At 38.2% G+C, this 18,397-nt stretch overlaps 1 protein-coding gene across 5 annotated transcripts in view; it reads right to left on the minus strand.

Moving 5' to 3' along the window:
• LOC139943100 (uncharacterized) overlaps positions 1–18,397 on the minus strand; it is a 130,157-nt gene that overhangs the window by 32,892 nt on the left and 78,868 nt on the right. For 4 of the 5 annotated variants that reach the window (XM_071939917.1, XM_071939918.1, XM_071939914.1 and 1 more), the window contains exons 1-6: positions 9,547–9,707; positions 7,906–7,997; positions 6,105–6,185; positions 5,041–5,309; positions 3,477–3,539; positions 1,370–1,438 (exon numbers count right to left, since the gene is read on the minus strand). In XM_071939917.1, the coding sequence (XP_071796018.1) occupies positions 1,370–1,438; positions 3,477–3,539; positions 5,041–5,309; positions 6,105–6,185; positions 7,906–7,954 (531 nt within the window). In that variant the 5' untranslated portion in view covers positions 7,955–7,997; positions 9,547–9,707. Of the gene's footprint in view, positions 1–1,369; positions 1,439–3,476; positions 3,540–5,040; positions 5,310–6,104; positions 6,186–7,905; positions 7,998–9,546; positions 9,708–18,397 lie in introns of those variants that run through there. The other variant, XM_071939915.1, reaches the window with a different exon arrangement.

The raw sequence follows: 18,397 nt of genomic DNA on the forward strand, positions 1-18,397 counted from the left end.
ATAAAATAACAAGCCTGTTAAGATTTGGGCTCAATTGGTCATCGAAGTTACGAGAAAATGATGAAAGAAAAAACACCCTTGTTGGACGATCTTGTGTGCTTTCAGATAGGAATAAAAGACTTCTAGCTAGAAGTCTTTTATTATTTGTGAGAAATTACCTCTTTCTCAAAAACTACATTACTTCAGAGGGAGTCGTTTCCCATAATGTTTTATACTATCAACAGCTGTCCAATGCTCGTTACCAAGTCAGTTTTTAAGTTAATATTTGTTTTGAGTAATTACCAAACGTGTACCTTCCCTTTAAAGGGAAGTTATCCACATTTGGTAATCATTCTTAAAATTATTGGCAACAAAATACTTGCTTGGTTAAAATTACAGCAGCTTTCGAGAATCATTATACTTTGAAGAATTGGGGTTTAGAAAAATACAACAGTTTTTATCCACCAAAATTTGAACTTGAGAATCATTACTGACAGCAGCTTTTCTCAGATTGTGTATACCAATTACGGATTATTCTTCCTGCATGGAAAAAAGGGCTCTGGATTTTCACTTGGATATAAAACCCACACAATCTTTTGAAATAAAAACTTTTACAAGTTAGTTTTACAAATAACAAAAGGGTTCTTCTTTGGTTATGACTCCGAAATGAAACTGGTATTTTTTATCCGGAAGCCTACAATAAAAAAAGATGGTAACGGTAGTAAGTATCTAATAAGTATATGAAATCATTTCATCTAAAGCGCACCCTTTGATTCAAAATCATGAAAACTCTGTCAAAATCAACTTAATTTTTTTTTTTATGAAGGCCACTTCAAGGTGTGGGCTACAATTTTTTTCCAGAGGCCGTTGCCACCTACTCCTAGGACTGAAACAGGGTTACCCCTTTTAAAGTCCATACGGATGTAGGCTTGGGTATCATCAGTCCGAAAGCCTTGCCGGTAGAGCAGAAGGCACTACCTCCCAAATTTACGTAGCAAGTGTCACGACTGGGATTCGAACCCACACTCTGCTGATCAAACACCAGTGCTTGAATCCAGTGCTCTTAACCGCTCGGCCAAGACACGCTACTAACTGCCACCAGGAGCACGTTGCCACCTACTCCTGGGGCTTAAACAGGGTAACCCCCGACACAGTCTGTAAGGATTTAAGCACTGGTCATTCACTAAAAGAGTCTGGCTGGTAGAGCAGAATACATTACCTTCCAAACGTTTTTAAAAAGCAATTATGCTGTAGTGCCTTGCTTAAGGGCACAAAATTTCATAGCCGATATTCGAACCTAGAACCTGCTGCTGACAATACTAGAGCTTGGGTTCGGTGAACTAGACCGTCCGACCATGACATGCCACATTTAAATATTGATGTTTCTTACCGTGAGTCTGCCCTGAGTTATGATGGAAGTCTGTTGAGTTTGCTGCATCCCATTGTCAATTTGAGAATGCTGTCAAAAAGAAAAACAATTCAGAATTTATTTTATCAACTTACTACATGTATGTCTTATAGTGCTTGTCTGAACAGGCATTAAACAATTGTTTGTCATTGTATTTGGCTTGATGGGAGGTAAGGGGCAATTCAAAATATTAAATCCTCAAATATTTTAACAGCAAAGCTTAAAGGCACTGTACAAATTTGGTAATTGTCAAAGACCAGTGTTCTCACTATGTGTATCCCATCATACGCATAAAATAACAAGCCTGTCAAAATTGGGGCTCAATTGGTCATCGAAGTTGCGAGAAAATGATGAAAGAAAAAAACACCCTTGTTGGACGAATGTATGTGCTTTCAGTTAAAAATAAAATACTTTTAGCTAGAAGTCTTTTAATATTTTAGTGAGAAACTACCTCTTTCTCAAAAAGTATGTTACTTCAGAGGGAGCCGCCTCTCACAATGTTTTATACTGTCAACAGCTCTCCAATGCTTGTTACCAAGTCAGTTTTTAAGTTAATATTTGTTTGGAGTATTTACCAAACATGTACCTTCCCTTTAAGACTAGTGTAGATTGCTCAGCCACAAAGTTCCCTTATTTCAAGAACACGCCACCTTGCACCTGTTCTAATAAGACAGTTTCTTCATTCCTATTGGTCGAGAGCAACGGCTGAAACAGTTGTGCCACATCACGTGATACGCGCGACGCGCACAGCATTCCCTTATATGGAGTTGTTTACCCGAGTTCATAGCTGGAGGGGTGTTGTGTCGAAAGAAATCATTTAACAACTATAATTTTTGCATTTATTTTACTTTTTGACCAATAAGTGATGATATTTTTGACCGAAAAGGTATGAATGGGAATCAAAGTGTGTTGAAACGGTTTTCAACTAGTGGTTTAAACCCGCCGAGACCTGGTTCTTTATAATTTACCTCGACTTCGTCTCGTTATCAAGAACCAGGCCTCGTTGGGATTAAACCACTAGTTGAAAACCTCTTCACCACACATTGATTCCCTTATTAATGCACAAATGGTCCCCACTCAGTAATAATGAACTACAGGCATCGATAGATTTCCATGATTATGGTCTAGATAATGCGCGCTAATGCCGCGTCCAAAAATACATGAACCAAAACACAATAAAAAGAGTGACCCTTAATTCATTATTCTTTGACAGATTCAAGCCAACAAGCAGGGGAAGAAAAGAATCAATTGATAAAGTCAATTTGTAACATCGGCCTCGATTGATTGAAATGACAAGATGGTACATCATCAAATAAAAATAGTGCAAGTCCTTGAGTTTAATGGATTTTTCTGCGGACAATACAAGAGTGATATTATCCGTGTTAAACATGGACTACTGTATGATTGAAGAGGCTATGCATTGTGGAATTTTAATTTCAAAACGGAACGAGCGGGATTGAAAATCATGTTATGAAATATTGGGAACAATCTGAAGGCACAAACCAATCCTCCATGAAACTAATTGCATTTGAACTTGTTTATGGGATTTGTTTGATTTAAAGGCAGTCGACACTATTGGTAATTACTCAAAATAATTATTAGCATAAAACCTTACTTGGTAAAGAGTAACGGGGAGAGGTTGACAGTACAAAACATTGTGAGAAAGGCTCCCTCTGGAGTAACGTAGTTTTCGAGAAAGACATAATTTTCCCCATATTTGATTTCGAGACCTCAGATTTAGAATTTGAGGTCTCGAAATCAAGCATCTGAACGCAAACAACTATTTCCATCTGGAAGTTCACTGATTATAAAGATCATACCAGTACCAATCCTCCAGAGAAATATTTCCATCCGGAAGCTCACAGTTGGTTCTAAAGTACATACTTAATTTAAAGAGGATGTCATAATGATCTAAGCAAGTATGTTGCTCTAAATAGAATCATGAACTCTCACCAATTTTTGGGAAGGGCTCTCCACAGATACGATATAGAGAGGGAGGTTGCTGTATGAATTAACATGTTATGATGAGGTAACTGAAAAACCCTGTTCAATAGTTTGTGGTTAGAGACAGTGTTAGATGAGGACTCACCAGTGAAATTTCCTTAGCGCGCTTGATATGCTTCCTAAATTCTGTCCGTTCATGGGGATCAACCTTCAAATACAAACAAATAAAAACAACGATCAAATCAGTAAAATTTTATTTCTAATCCTAAATATTGTGTTTTATTTTCTTTCAGCTTAAACACACACCCTTCTTAAAATATCCTTTGTTTTTGGGGTAAAATTGCTTGAAATTCATGTAATAATAATCAATAGTAAAAAGTATCTGAAAAATTACTGTATTGAGCGGAAGGCGAAGTGGTGCAATCATATGATGAGACAGTGAGGCCTACCCAGCGGCGCAGTTATAGTTGGTCTGCCTACAGGTACAATTCGAGGCAGAGGCTGCCCTGAGCTGCGCTGGATATACAAAGTTACAAAGTGGAGCGGTAGAAGCGTAGGAGAGCTGAGAAGAGCAGGGTTTGAAAAAGATCATGTGATGGTGGTGCTTCCAGGAGTGCGCCCCCATTACAATTTGAGGATAAGGCGTCCACGGACGTAAGTATTTGCCAAATGATGATGTATTGAACACACAATGATGAAAAGTGAAAATTATTGTCAGAAAATAAGACAGTAAAAATGAACTAAGTCCTAGCATATGTCAGAGCTATTCTACATGCAGCTTGGGAAATGCAAAGCACAAACATTTTTTTAACTCTAGGCCTCAAAATAACCAATGGCTCCAACAGCAATGGCACTTTTGGGACAAAACGGTTGCTTGTATTGGAACCTTGCAGAGGGCACCAAAGAAAAGAGCACGAGGCACCCTTGGCAAGGTTCCAATACAATGTTACATTTTGTCCCCATCGAGTGCCTCTTGCCAGAGGACAATTGCAGTGTCCCTTTAAGAACGAAATTCAAGGCCTGCAACTCCCTATTTAACTGTTAAAAACATTGGACAGCAGTGGTCATCAAATGCCCCCTCTGCCTACCCATAACGCATTGCGGGTTGGAATCACGATAAACCTTACCCTTCCCCTCCAAGACAGTACTCACAATAGACCGATCCATTAAGCTCTGCCCCCATTGCGTATTGACCAATCACAACGCAACAAAGGTCTGACACTTAAGTCCGACATGCATGCGCGTATCTTGGCGCGCCCAGCAGAGTTGTGCAGAAAGGCAACAAGGCTAGCGCAGAAACTTGGTTGTAAGCAGAGCCATTAATTCATAAAAGTCTACATGTAGGCTATAGGGGATTACACTGTGGCTTTACACATGACATGGGGTTTACACATGATTTGTGGCGTGTCATGGCCGAGCAGTTAAGAGCACAGTATTCAAGCTTGGTGTTTGATTAGCAGAGTGTGGGTTCGAATCCCGATCGTGACACTTGCTACATAAAATTGGGGAGGTAGTGTTTCTGCTTTACCGGCCAGGTCTCGGACTGATACCCAAGCCTACATTCATATGGGCTGTAAAAGGGGTAACCCTGTTTCAGCCCTAGGAGTAGGTGGCAACGGCCTCTGGACAAAAATAGTTGTAGCCCACACCTTGAAGTGGCCTTCAGGCCTTGTGTGTCTGGCGACTTGCATAAAAAAAATGCATCATACCTGTTGCTGTTTCTGACCACCTCTAGTCTTATTCCTCTCTGTGCGTGACTTCCGCCTTTTCTCCTTCTGATAGCTTGTCTTATGGCCTGCGTCCCGATGGTGGCGATGCTGACATCTTGCTACGGGGTTGTCCTTGTCCTTAGCGGGTTTTACTGCTTCCTTCTTTGCTTTTGTTGTTTGTTTTTCTGGAGTTGTCGTTCCGCAACTTATCATCACGTCATCGCTGTCGTACAAATTGTATTTGTAGAAAGTTTCGGACGCTGTTTTGACTGGAATAAAGAAGGAGAGGGAACCCAAACAAAGTTTTACACCAGGGGAGGTTTTTTTTATAGACCTTTTTAATAATAATATTAGTGGCCTCTTATAGACAATGTGACCTATGTTTACATTCAAACCGCCCTCTGTTGAAAAAACACTGTATACGTCATGTTTCGCCGTGCAAAAAGACGCGTAGTCATGGTAAGATTGCATACACTTTCTAGCTTGCTGCCAAAACACAAAGGTTTTGCCCGGCGGTATGCGCGCGAATCATGTTATGGCTTTTGTGTGACATCAGAGGTCACATCGTCTATAGACCGCTCAGGTCCGTCAGGCATGACGCTCATGGCGCTTTTCAAGCAAAATATGAACAAACAAAACAAAGTACAATATATATCTTTACAACATAGACATAATAAATTGAGTAGAAGAGGAAGATTGTTTCAGAGAGCTTGGCCAGGGGGGAAAAGCTGTGGTCACCCCAAGAGTGCCCTGATTTTAGTTTGTTACAATTAGATTAGTAGGATTTGAAACTCTGCATGGTGGAAATACAATACGGAAAGGTAAAACCATGTAATGACTGTCTCTAATGAGCTGGGGTGGTTCTGAAAAGAACCGTTGGTTTGAACTCAACGTTTCAATTAGTATGCTCTGATCTGGTCTTCTGGTATTAGAATGCTCTGATCTGAAGCTGGTCTTCTGGAGAAAACTGGATTGTTGTTGAACTTCTTAGATTTTTGGTTTCATAAACAGAGAGATTTGAAGATGAAAATTCATTTGTCCAAAATATATATATTTTTTTTTACCTCCTGCTGTCTTTGAAATTGTTGGAGTCCTTCTCTTGACAACAATATCTGCACATCGGGACGTTGTAGAGCCTCGAAATACTACGAGTTTAAAAACAAAGAAGATATAATAGTTATAATAATTCGTAAAGCGGGTTAATAACAATAATAATAATAATTAAAAAGCACCATCTATCTAAGACTAAACTTATTCCGAGGCGCATAAAACAAACAAAGACAGTAACAAAACGAAAAAATAAATTATGAAGCTTGGAAAAAAATATGGGTACGTTGAATAAAAATGTTAAATTACATAAACGTGTTGGCAAAAATAAATGGTTAAAAACAGACAGAAAGTCAATCATAAGAAATTTTGAATATGTGGGTTTTTAGCAGAGTTTTGAAGCAGGGTTAATGCGAATGTGATTCAAATTTTGCGGTCACAAATTTGGGACGAATAATTTGATGGAGTACAGATGTGGACAACTTGTGCGAAACATGTGCAGTGAAAACAGGGCTGAGGCATCACAATGCAATTTGCAATCGCATTCGCAGGAATGGACTTGACATCAAGCGCAAATTATACATGTAGGTGCACAGCCACGATTGTTGGTACACTTTTTTTCTTGTCTATTGCAGGGGTCGAATTTGCCACTAGCCCGCTACTACCAGATTGACAGCCGGGCTACTCATTTAACCAGTTTAATAGGCCGACAGGCTAGTGGAAAAATAATGCATAAATCAACATCACCAATAATAATGACCTGTGCTGATGGTAGTGTAAATGAAATTCTTTCGGTGACAAATTTGTGCTGTGACTCAAGACGTAATGTGTTTTTTCGGGCTACAAATATCTCATCAAGGCTTCTATCAGTTATGGGTTTAGCCCTACTGACTTCCATGAAAATACACTTAATTTCAACCCCTGTATTTTTATGAATAACTGTTTGAAAACCCCGATGCAGAAGTTATCTCAACTATTTAAATCAATTACCAAAAGCTGCGTCAATTATGAATAAATCCTTCAGGTTTTTTTAACACAAGGTCTGCAAAGAGTTACTCAATATTTATTGGTTGCTCGTTTGGTGTCTTTCGTCACAAATGTGAACCCATGTTTGTGGGTGTGAATAGGCATAACCAGAACTGTGCGGACTTTTACCCAATGGAACAAAGGTACCGAAAACAATTTCTTTGTTAAACTGGATCCCCACTTTAGAACAGGGATAGCACAACAAAAGCAAGTCCCTGTAACAAGTAGGCACTACAAAATTAAAGATCAAGACACAAGGCCGGGAATTTCGTCATGTTCGTTTTGCAAAGGGCACTTCCACTGGAAAATCTTAAAGGCAGTGTACACTATTGGTAATTGTAAAAGACTAGCCTTCACAGTTTGTGTTTCTCAACAATATGCATAAAATAACAAACCTGTGAAAATTTGAGCTCAATCGGTCATTGAACTTGTGAGATTAGAATGAAAGTAAAAAACACCCTTGTCACATGAAGTTGCGTTGATTTCGAGACCTCAAGTTCTAAACTTGAGGTCTTGAAATCAATTCATGGAAAATTACTTCTTTCTCGAAAACTATGCCACTTCAGAGGGAGCCGTTTCTCACAATGTTTTATACCATCAGCCTCTCCCCATTACTGGCCACCAAGAAATGTTTTATGCTAATAATTATTCTGAGTAGCTACTAATAGTGTACACTGCCTTTAACATCCATGGGGAATTTTGAAGAATGCTTCCTCAAAATTCAAGTCTGGGCCCAACTTCATAGAGCACAAAAAGTGGCACCAAAGAGTTTTATAGTCTGGGGAATCTTACCTTTAAGAGCAGCCTCTCTAACTAGTGGTTGGTTCGTTGTTGAATCCATACAGCTAAGCTTAATGTGAAACTTGTTTTATCGGAAGAAACATCTACAGCAACACAGGGAAACAAAGAAGACATAAAAAACTAGTTGTCTTCAGAAAATAAATTGGGTTTGTTCTTAAAGGGAAGGTACACATTTGGTAATTACTCAAAACAAATATAAACTTAAAAACTGACTTGGTAACGAGCATTGGAGAGCTGTTGATAATATAAAACATTGTGGGAACAACTCCCTCTCTGAAGTAACATAGTTGTTGAGAAAAAGGTAATTTCTCACTAAATTAATTAAAGAGTTCTAGGTAGAAATCTTTTATTCTTATCTGACAGCACACAACTTCGTCCAACAAGGGTGTTTTTTCTTTCATCATTTTCTTGCAATTTCGATGACCAATTCCTAACCAAAGTCCTAAGATTAAACCTAAGTTAGAAAGAGTTTGCTGTCAGATCAATGTTACTGAGACTTGTTCCATAACCTTCAAAACTAATTTTCCCATCAAATTCATGTACTGCATGCACTTCAAAGGTGAAGAGTAAATTTTCAATCATGCCTATTGTGTTCCATTTTTTAGACTCAGTAACTAAGGGTTTCCTTAGAAACATTTTTTATTTTCTTCATAGTTTTAGGTTTTTCAGCCACATTGTAAACACAATGATCTATTGACCCAATTCAACTGAAGTCATCATCTTTAGAATAATCTTTGATGCACCCTTTTGGTGGGCAATGTCACTGTGCATTATTCAGTGAAGTGCACATTTTATTTTAGGCGGCGTGGCGTTTACCAAAATGGCGAGTGTGGCACAGTTGTCGCATGTGACATGCGTGCAAGATTGCTTTTTTGTCTGTCGTGCTTCAAAGTTCATGCAGTCAAACATACAAAATTCCAAAACTTAGAAACACGTAAGGCTGCACTAGTTATTTGCACTTGTAAATGCAAAATTATTGGTATTTTAGGCATTTTTTCGAGGTACAAAAATATGTCATAATGTTGAGGCCATAATAAAAAAAAGTGCCCACCAAAAAAGTTTCATCAAACACTGTTTCAATTCACAATTCCTGATGATTAAATCATGTGACTGAACATTCTGCTGAGCATTCTGGAAAAAAAATAAACAGGCTTAAAAGAAGCCATCCGCCTCATAGTATTTTCTGATATTTTTTGAGACTTTTTTTTTTAACCCTCATAGTAGGTATGTGACAAAAAAATGAAAAGTTAATGGATTTCAATGAAACTGGGACTGCTGGAAAGCTCTTGAAGAGACCTTTCAAGTAAAAACTCAAACAAATGGGACCAGTTTTGAAGTCATTGTTAAACTGAAGATCGGTGTGTGGCGTGAAAATTTCAATGTCCATCATCAAGTTTTACTTTATGTTTGCATACTTAATAAAAACAATTGAAGATAATTAGGGCGATATATCGCATTATTATTTTTCCCCCACATAAGGCATAATACCAAGAAAACTGGTAAGTAAGAGGGGGATATAGACCCCAAAAAAGTTCAAGATTCTTTCACACGTTCAATACCAGCAATACCATGCATTTTAATTAATCATCGGCGAACGCACAAACAATAATTTCAATCCGTTTTAATACTCACTTTGACTTCGTTTTCTTCACCATAGTTCGGAATATACAACCACAACATCATCAACTTGATTAAATCTATCGAAAAATCGCTTTTCTTCCACCAAAAGAGCCATTACAAATGGTTTTTTATCTGTTTTTGTGCGACGTGTGACGAACGTCCTCCAAAGAACTTAGCAGCCATGTTTGAATATGACGTCACATATTGATAGAAGAAACCATTATCGTTTGAAGGGGGTGTGGTGTATAAAACTTTTCTCGTACGTGATTGGTCAACAATGTTTTCACACTAACATAGTACTTTGCAGTGATTTTAATTGACATTTTGTGGACTGGGATCAGAGAATTTTAGGGGGAAACCCAAAGAAAAGAAAAACGGGGGAAATTTGTTAATTTTTGTCCGAAATTATTAGTTAGCAGCGAATGTAAAGCCCTATATAGACACTCCAATGAAATGATAAAATCACAATCATGCTATTATGGCATATCGTATCATAGACCTTTTCGCAAATACTGGGGCGCGCGCGTAAAGCTTGGAATTAGATGCATTGTGGTCTAGCTGGTAGCAAAATTTGATTCATATATATCCCACAATGCACCTCATTCAACAGTCTGCGCTTGCGCATTGGTATTTGCGATAAGGTCTATGACTTTGACATCGTAGTTATAAACTTATAGCCATTGATCTCCATTATACTGACAGTATAATGGAGATCAATGCTTATAGCTCATAGACCTTATCGCAAATACCAATGCGCAAGCGCAGACTGTTGAATGACGTGCATTGTGGGATAGATATGAATCAAATTTGTAACCAGCTAGACCACAATGCACCTAATTCCAAGCTTTACGCGCGCGCCCCAGTATTTGCGAAAAGGGTCTATAACAATGACCTACCAAAAGTCATAATTATTATGGTTTACATCTCATAATTATGATTTATCATAAGTCCAAATTAAATTTCAACAGCTTGTCAATTGTGTCAATATATCATCTTATGGGGGCTAGTAGAGAAGTCATCAATATTATGACTTATTCCCAGGTAGGCATAGCTTGCAGAGTGTAGTCTAGATTTCGAGCCGTCCACGTAACTAAATAATACCGTGGTGGGCGTGCTTTGGCGATTCAACCGCGCGTAGTATACTATCCAGAATCAAGCACCATCGTCTTGGGCCAAGACTAAGGTAGGCACAAAAGGATCCAATTTGGAATAAAGTAATTTCGGTAATTTCAAAACCATGGGCGTATCCCACCATAAATCAATTGAAACTGCTCATACAACCCATGTCTACCAATAAAAAAATGCGTATTGAAATTTCATTAAATATGGCACAACCATTATACCATACCAGGAAACAGTTCAACAAGTTCGCTCTCTCTTTTAACGTACGACCGGTTTATTTACAGTTGTTTTCACAAGTGAGTGATACGTGTGCGTGCTACACGGTTTGTAATTGGGTTGATTGACTGGTCTCGCACGTCATGTTTGCTCGAGGGTACTTCAATTAAAGAAATTAATGTTCAGACTGTTATTTTTTTCTTCTAAATTATACCCTTCTGTTGACAAGGAAGTCATTTAAGAAAAAATTGAGTTTTTTCCTGGTTGCAAAGTGTCATGGCATTGAAAAATTAATTTTTAAAAATGCCATACGCATGCGCGTGTGGCCGATGAAACAACAATGGTGGATCATGTTCTTCTTCCATTGGTATATTAAGGCCGTGTCCGAATTGGCGACTTTGGCTACAGCTACGGCTAGATCAGCGTGTCTACCAGTGTTGAAGAATAGGCAGACGCGCGCGTTCTAGCCGTAGCTGTAGCCGAAGTCCCCGTTTCGGACACGGCCTTAGAGCGGAGTCTAATGGCCCTTTTCGAAACCACGGCTTCGGCTCAAAATTCAGCTCAGGCTAGCAGCTTGGCCCCGTGGATAGTTTGACAACATTGTGTGTGCTTTGCGTATTACGTGCTTAGGGTTTCAGACGAGAGAACGGAGCCTGGATCCGAATCCAAAGCCTAGGCTTCGTAAATGGCATTTGCTTCGGTTAATGTTTACCCTGACATCATAATATAGAATGGCGCCTGTATATGTAACTGCTGAGCTTATTTTTGTGAAGAGTGTTTATTTTGCTCTTCGATTCGGCCTGTTAACATCCTCTCTAAAGTTGTACACGGGGTCACATTAACGTGAAACAACCTTTACTGTTTGATTTTCAATAGCTAAACAAAGAAACCATAAAACGTAATTTGTCTTTCTGGTTTTGAGAGGTCAGTTGGTTGTAGTTTCGAATTCTCCATTGTGAATTTTTTTTTAAACCTCAGTTCAATGTTTTCATTTCTTTTTCGTATAAGTTAATTATTTGCTTTAGTTAGGGGCTATATTCTATGTGATGTATTTCTGTGTTTTTGATGTATACCGATTACAACTCGTTTATGGTTGCTTAAAGACACTGGACACTATTGGTAATTGTCAAAGACCAGTCTTCTCACTTGGTGTACCTCAATACATGCATAAAATAATAAACCTGTGAACATTGAGCTCGATTGGTCGTCGGAGTTGCGAGATAACTATGAAATAAAAAACGCACTTGTCACACGAAGTTGTGTGCCTTCAGATGCTTGATTTCGAGACCTCAAATTCTAAACTTGAGGTCTCGAAATCAAATTCGTGGAAAATTACTTCTTTCTCGAAAACTACGTCACTTCAGAGGGAGCCGTTTCTCACAATGTTTTATACTATCAACTTCTCCCTATTACTCATTACCAAGTGAGGTTTTATGCTAATAAGTATTTTGAGTACTAACCAATAGTTACTGCCTTTAAGGTGTCACAAGATTAGCAAGGATAAATATATGTTGTTTAAAAGTTCTGAAAGTTTTTTCACGATGAAGATCGTACTTTTAGCAGATCGGAAAACTTTAAAGTGAATGAATACCTTTGATATTTCTGGGTTTTTTTCAATCTTAATAAATTGTTTGTATATTTATACCCATCAAACTAACCTGTGAAAATTTCATTAAAAAAAGGGGGTATCGTTTTTGAGATTGCCGTGCCGAAAATCTTAAGCGTGGCATGCAGAAGAATAGTCTGCAATTGGAATATACAACCTGAGAAGCTTTACCGCTGCAGTAACGCCCTTTGAATAGTCTTGGTTCCAAGACTGAGATCCACAGACATTAATAAAAAGAGCGCCCGCTAGCGTTCGTTCATTACAATCCTGTACAGTTTTTGCCGTGCGTAGATCGGAACGTTGGTTGTGTGTGACCGCGCAACACCAATGGTCTTGGAACCAAGACTACCCTTTGAAGTAATGTGGTTTCAGAGACAGAGGTACTGATTTTTACCAGGAGTTTGAATCTGAGAAAGGCTTCAGGCATGAAGTATTTCTCAGGAATTTGAAAGCTGAAATTTGAAATTATTTAATGCAGTAAGGGTGTCTTTTCTTAGTATCTTGCTTCTTCGATTACAAATTGAGTTCAAATTTGTTATTTATAACTATATTGTATCGGTTGCAGGGGTCCGGTTGTACACATTATTAAGATGACAGTTTTTATGCTTTTATATAACCCGTTGACAGCCCCTGTCCAGCTTATTATCATTGTGGATATATCTAAAGATTTAACATAAATAAGTAAAAATTGTGTATCCAGTATGCAAATGTAGGGATACACCAAGTGAGAAGACTGCTCTTTGACAATTGTTACCAAAAGTGTAATCTACCTTAGAAAATGAAAGGGTACATGAGCAATTCAGCACATAATTATTTAGAGAATTATAAACTGCAGACTTCCCCTTTAAACGGTGGGGGAATAAAGTCCATGTTGATTCAACTACCACATGCGGAAATGCACCCAAGAAAACAAATACCCATCATGGATCTTTCAACCCATATGGTCATGGTTAGACCTATTTTCAACGCTCAATTGCACGAGGTTTCGCTTTAGACGATGATTCTGCATTTAAAGAGACATACAAAAGCTGCACCTTATCTTGATTCAAAAGAGAGTGTAAACAAAAATTAATAAACTTATCAAACGTTTACACATGCTGCACTTTAAGTGTACATGCACAACTAGCAGTTGTCAAAAATGTTTTTAAGGACGTACGAGAAATCCAACTAGAATCACGAACAAACACTTCCAACTCTGTTTTGCATACAAGTATAGTTTCTGGGTTTTTATTTTTATTTTAATATAAAACAAATTGCCATGCTTTCAGGCTTCAAACACAATATAATATGAGTATTACAATAATATAATCATCGTTAAGGTTCACTTTCGGTGAAATCTAAATAACTCCTTTAAAATTATAATTATACATTATTTATGATGATAAAAATAAATTTGCGACTCTACATTTTTGCTGCATAATATAGCTAGTATAAGGTAAAAATTGCTTTATTTGCATTGCTTACTTTAAACGCGGATAACGAGGCCCGATGTATACGAAACTTTGGTTTAACACCCAAAAGTTATAAACTTGCTACAGTAATTATTTCAAAGTCTGACACATGGTATTCGATTTTTCAACCCAAATCATGCGATATATATATTTCCATCCGAAATAATGTAATGTGACTAAAAAACTACCAAAAGCTACGTAAAAATATGGTGCAAATTAAATCAAGCACAAAATGTGCACACCATTTCCCCGCCATTAACCAATCTGTCTCGAAAAGTTCAAAATAATGTCGGTTAGGGATTTTTGGGGAATAACATTTTTCTTTTCTTGCAATCTTGTGTTTGAAACTGATAGTGTCATATACCTCTAAGTATAATAGATTTATCCTGGAGACATTAGAAACAAAAAAAAATGCTTTGGGAATGTCTCGTCATGATCAATAATAAGCAGGCTGTGGGTGTAAATGGAGTATGCTTTGATCACGACGAGACAAACAAAAAACAGCAGTTAATCAAAATGGCGCCGGTGCTTGTGGCTTTCACACTGGAGGCTAAACTGTAATTGCTTTGGGGAATTGGCCAATCCCAGGAGGATGATAGTGTGATTGTGTGGAAATTGTTCTCAGGAAGTTCGATTGTTTGGTTGTCAATTTTATTCATCATATTATTTATATAACTTGAAATGTTTTGTGTACTGGTCACTGTTTTATCGTTGTATTGTGGTTGTCTTTATGTTTTCGTCAATAGTATTGTTTGTTATCTTTTGTTTGTTGCTGTTGTTGCTCCTGTTTTTGGTTTCTTCTTGTTTTTGCTTGCTGTTGTTGGGGTTATTAATTTTTGTCATTTTCACTTGTCTTTAATGTTGTTGTGAATAACTAATAAAGCTGTTACCGACCCCTATTTATGTAATTAAAAAAAATTAAATCCATTCTAGAAAAGTGTAAGAATAAATTTAGAATTATTAAGAATAACTCTTTGATGGCCTAAGCTCTCATCACTTGATTGGGAAAGCAAATGCGATGGTTGGTCACAGTATAGGCACATAACATTGTCTTAAAGACAGTGGAAACTATTGGTAGTTACTCAAAATAATTATTGTCATAAAACCTTACTTAGTAATGAGTAATGGGGAGAGGTTGGTAGTACAAAACATTGTGAGAAATGGCTCCCTCTAAAGTGACGTAGTTTTCGAGAAAGAAGTAATTTTCCACGAATTTGATTTCGAGACCTCAAGTTTAGAACTTGAGGTCTCGAAATCAACCATCTAAACGCACACAACTTCGTGTGACATGGGTGTTTTTTTCTTTCATTATTATCTCGCAAGTTCGATGACCGATTGAGCTCAAATTTTCACAGGTTTGTTATTTTATGCATATGTCGAGATACACCAAGTGAGAAGACTGGTCTTTGACAATTACCAATAGTGTCCACTGCCTTTATATGTAAACAGCAATACCATTTGGATTAATAATAATATTGTTATACGCAAAATATATTAAGTATTTATTATTGCACCATCCGATGAGCAACATTAAAAGTCACTTTAAAGCCATTGGACCCTTTCGGTAAACAGTGTTGTCCAAGTCCCACACTTTGTGTATCACAACTTCTATATCAAATAACAAACCTGTGAAATTTTGGGCTTAATCGGTCATCGGAGTCGGGAGAAAATAACGAGAAAACCCACCCTTGTATCCGCGCGTTTCGCCGTGTCATGACATGAGTTTAAAATAAATCCGTAATTCTCGTTAACGAGAATTGATATTGTTATACTGTTTACTCAAAAAGTAAAGCATTTCATGGAATAATATTTCAAGAGAAGTCTTTCACCATTACCGTCTGTAAACCCTGTAAGTTATTTGTAAATCGGTGAACTTTTTTCTTTTTTTCTGTACCGAAAGGGTCCAATGGCTTGTAGACACTATTGTTAATTACGGAAAATAATTATTAGCATAAAACCTTACTTGGTAACGAGTATGTGGGAGATGTTGTAACATTGTGAGAAACGGCTCCCTCTGAAGTGATGTCGTTTTCGAGAAAGAAGTAATTTTCCAGTATTTACCAATAGTGTCCTCTGCCTTTAAAAGTGACACCATGGGTTTTACCACATGATGATTATCATAGATGCCGAACAGCGGATCAAAATTACTATCATAAGGTGTTAAAGTAACACCAACGCAAATGTTTTGGCAGAAATTAGACACTGGAAAAGGGGATCAAAACTTACACCATTAGTTGGGTGTTAAGAAAAACAAAAACAATCTCTAATAATACTACTAATAAATCCGACTGAAGTCTTCGCACACGTCCGACAAGCTTAAGGTACTCAAGGCGCTTAGTAAAAATACATATTTAAAGAAAGATAGGTTATTGAAGTTATGAATTCTGAGACCCAATTATGTAGCACCTTATAAGGGTTTACATGACCATTAGAAGTGTGAACACAATAATTTCTGACAAAACTTTTACATTCGTGTTACGTTTTAAAGCCATTGGACCCTTTCGGTTCATAAAAAAAAATAAAAGTTCACAGATTTACAAATAACTTACAGGGTTTACAGAAGGCAATGGTGAAAGACTTCACTTGAAATATTATTCCATGAAATGCTTTACTTTTTGAGAAAACAGCAAAACAATATAAATTCTCGTTAACGAGAATTACGGATTTATTTCAAACACATGTCATGACACGGCGAAACGCGCGAAAACAAGGGTGGGTTTTTCCGTTGTTTTCTCCCGACTCCGATGACCGATTGAGCCTAAATGTTCACAGGTTTGTTATTTGATATATAAGTTGTGGTACACAAAGTGTGGGCCTTGGACAACACTGTTTACCGAAAGGGTCCAATGGCTTTAAACACCTTTGGTGCAAATTTCGAATTTATTTTGGGGTACATAATAATGTGACACCAACCATTGTATCAATTTTAACGCACCAGTTTTTGCAGTGTATTATGTCTATATTCATAACAATGAAGCATGTTATTGTGCGCGCATTTTCTTTCACATGATTGTGTTGAATAAAGCTTGCATTGATTTTCTGAACGTGTTGCTGCGAAACACTCGATGGGTGAGTTCTCTGACCAAAATCAAAGGTAGCCTATATACACGATGTAATGTCAAAACAGTTACTATGGTTTTGACATCACATTGGATCTATACTTTTAACTGTGTCCCTCATAGCAGTCATTATTTCTATAATACTCAGATCCCGAGCTCTGTGAAAAATGGGTTAATTTTGCAGCTGTTCCTCTTCGTCAGTTTTTACAAACGGGGGGGGGGGGGGGGGGCTGAAGGGATTGTAAGCTTTACATTTCAACGTCAGCAAAAAAAACGTCAGTTTGTTTCCTTTTTCCATTCCCTCTTTTTTGTTCAAACAGAAGTCTCACTTTCACAAACGCATTCACATAATTTAGCGAGGCCGATCCCTAAAAAGTGAGTTGTGTTTCCTATTTTGCTTTCCCCTAATCCGTTTGTTGCTAAATCATAAGTCTTTATAAACAGTCGTCGCGGCCTTTCCTTTAAAAACAGGATCTCCCCTTTCGGGGTGGGGTGGGTTAAGGCTACCCCACCCATCCTCCTCCACAGACTTCCCTCAAGGCGTTTTATATAATATCAGCGTATAAAAAAACCAACATTTACATAGGAATAAAAAAATAACCACTTTGAAAAACAAAACAAAAAATATATAAGTAAATATACTTTGGCCTAGAGCTATAAAATGGAATTTTATCAACAAAAGCTTTCAGATCTTGGGCGGGAGATTTCCATAGATTCTGGTTCGTCTTTTTTTGCTGTGGAGTTTATAACAGATCCTATAGTCTCTTTTTCAGTCGCCTTTTCAATGCTGCCGCTGCTGGTGGTGCTATCTTCGCGTTCGTGTAGCGTGGGCATGGATGGTTGATCAGCGGTCTGGCCGTATAAAGGATTCCCAAAAGCGAGTGCGGAGAGTCTAGGCGACTTGAGCTTCCTTTGAGGGCAGTCAGTGGTTGTTGACGTTTCATCCAAGACATGTTCAATGTCACCAAGGCTGAGTCCATCCACAGTGACCTCCGTCTCAAGTCTGAAGATGTTATCATCCAATGTGTCATCTTGATCAATGAGGTCGTCCTTTCCCGGGTCTTTCATCAGGGGCGGGACCCACTGGTCGAAGACTGGGTTTTCGAAAGACCAACTCGCCCGTCTGGTCCCCGAGCCCAGCTTCGGTGGCCTGGTATCCGAGAACGAAGACGGCCTTTTGATGCTTGGTTTCGCACTGGTGGTGTTGAGGGTCGAGTTGTCTCCGGGGACCTCAATATCAGAAAAAGTTGTTGTTCCGAGTCCGTTGGGTATAACATGGAGGCTCCCGCGCCGTAGCTCCCGCCCAGGATCGGGTGGATACGACTGGTGCCTGGTGGGCGACACCACGGAAGCAGGTCGCGATCTGCGTGCCCCTAGTACCTTAGAGCTCGCCGTGGACACCGGCCGGC

Source organism: Asterias amurensis, chromosome 10, assembly GCF_032118995.1.
Source record: "Asterias amurensis chromosome 10, ASM3211899v1".
In the NCBI taxonomy this organism is placed as follows: Eukaryota; Metazoa; Echinodermata; class Asteroidea; order Forcipulatida; family Asteriidae; genus Asterias; species Asterias amurensis.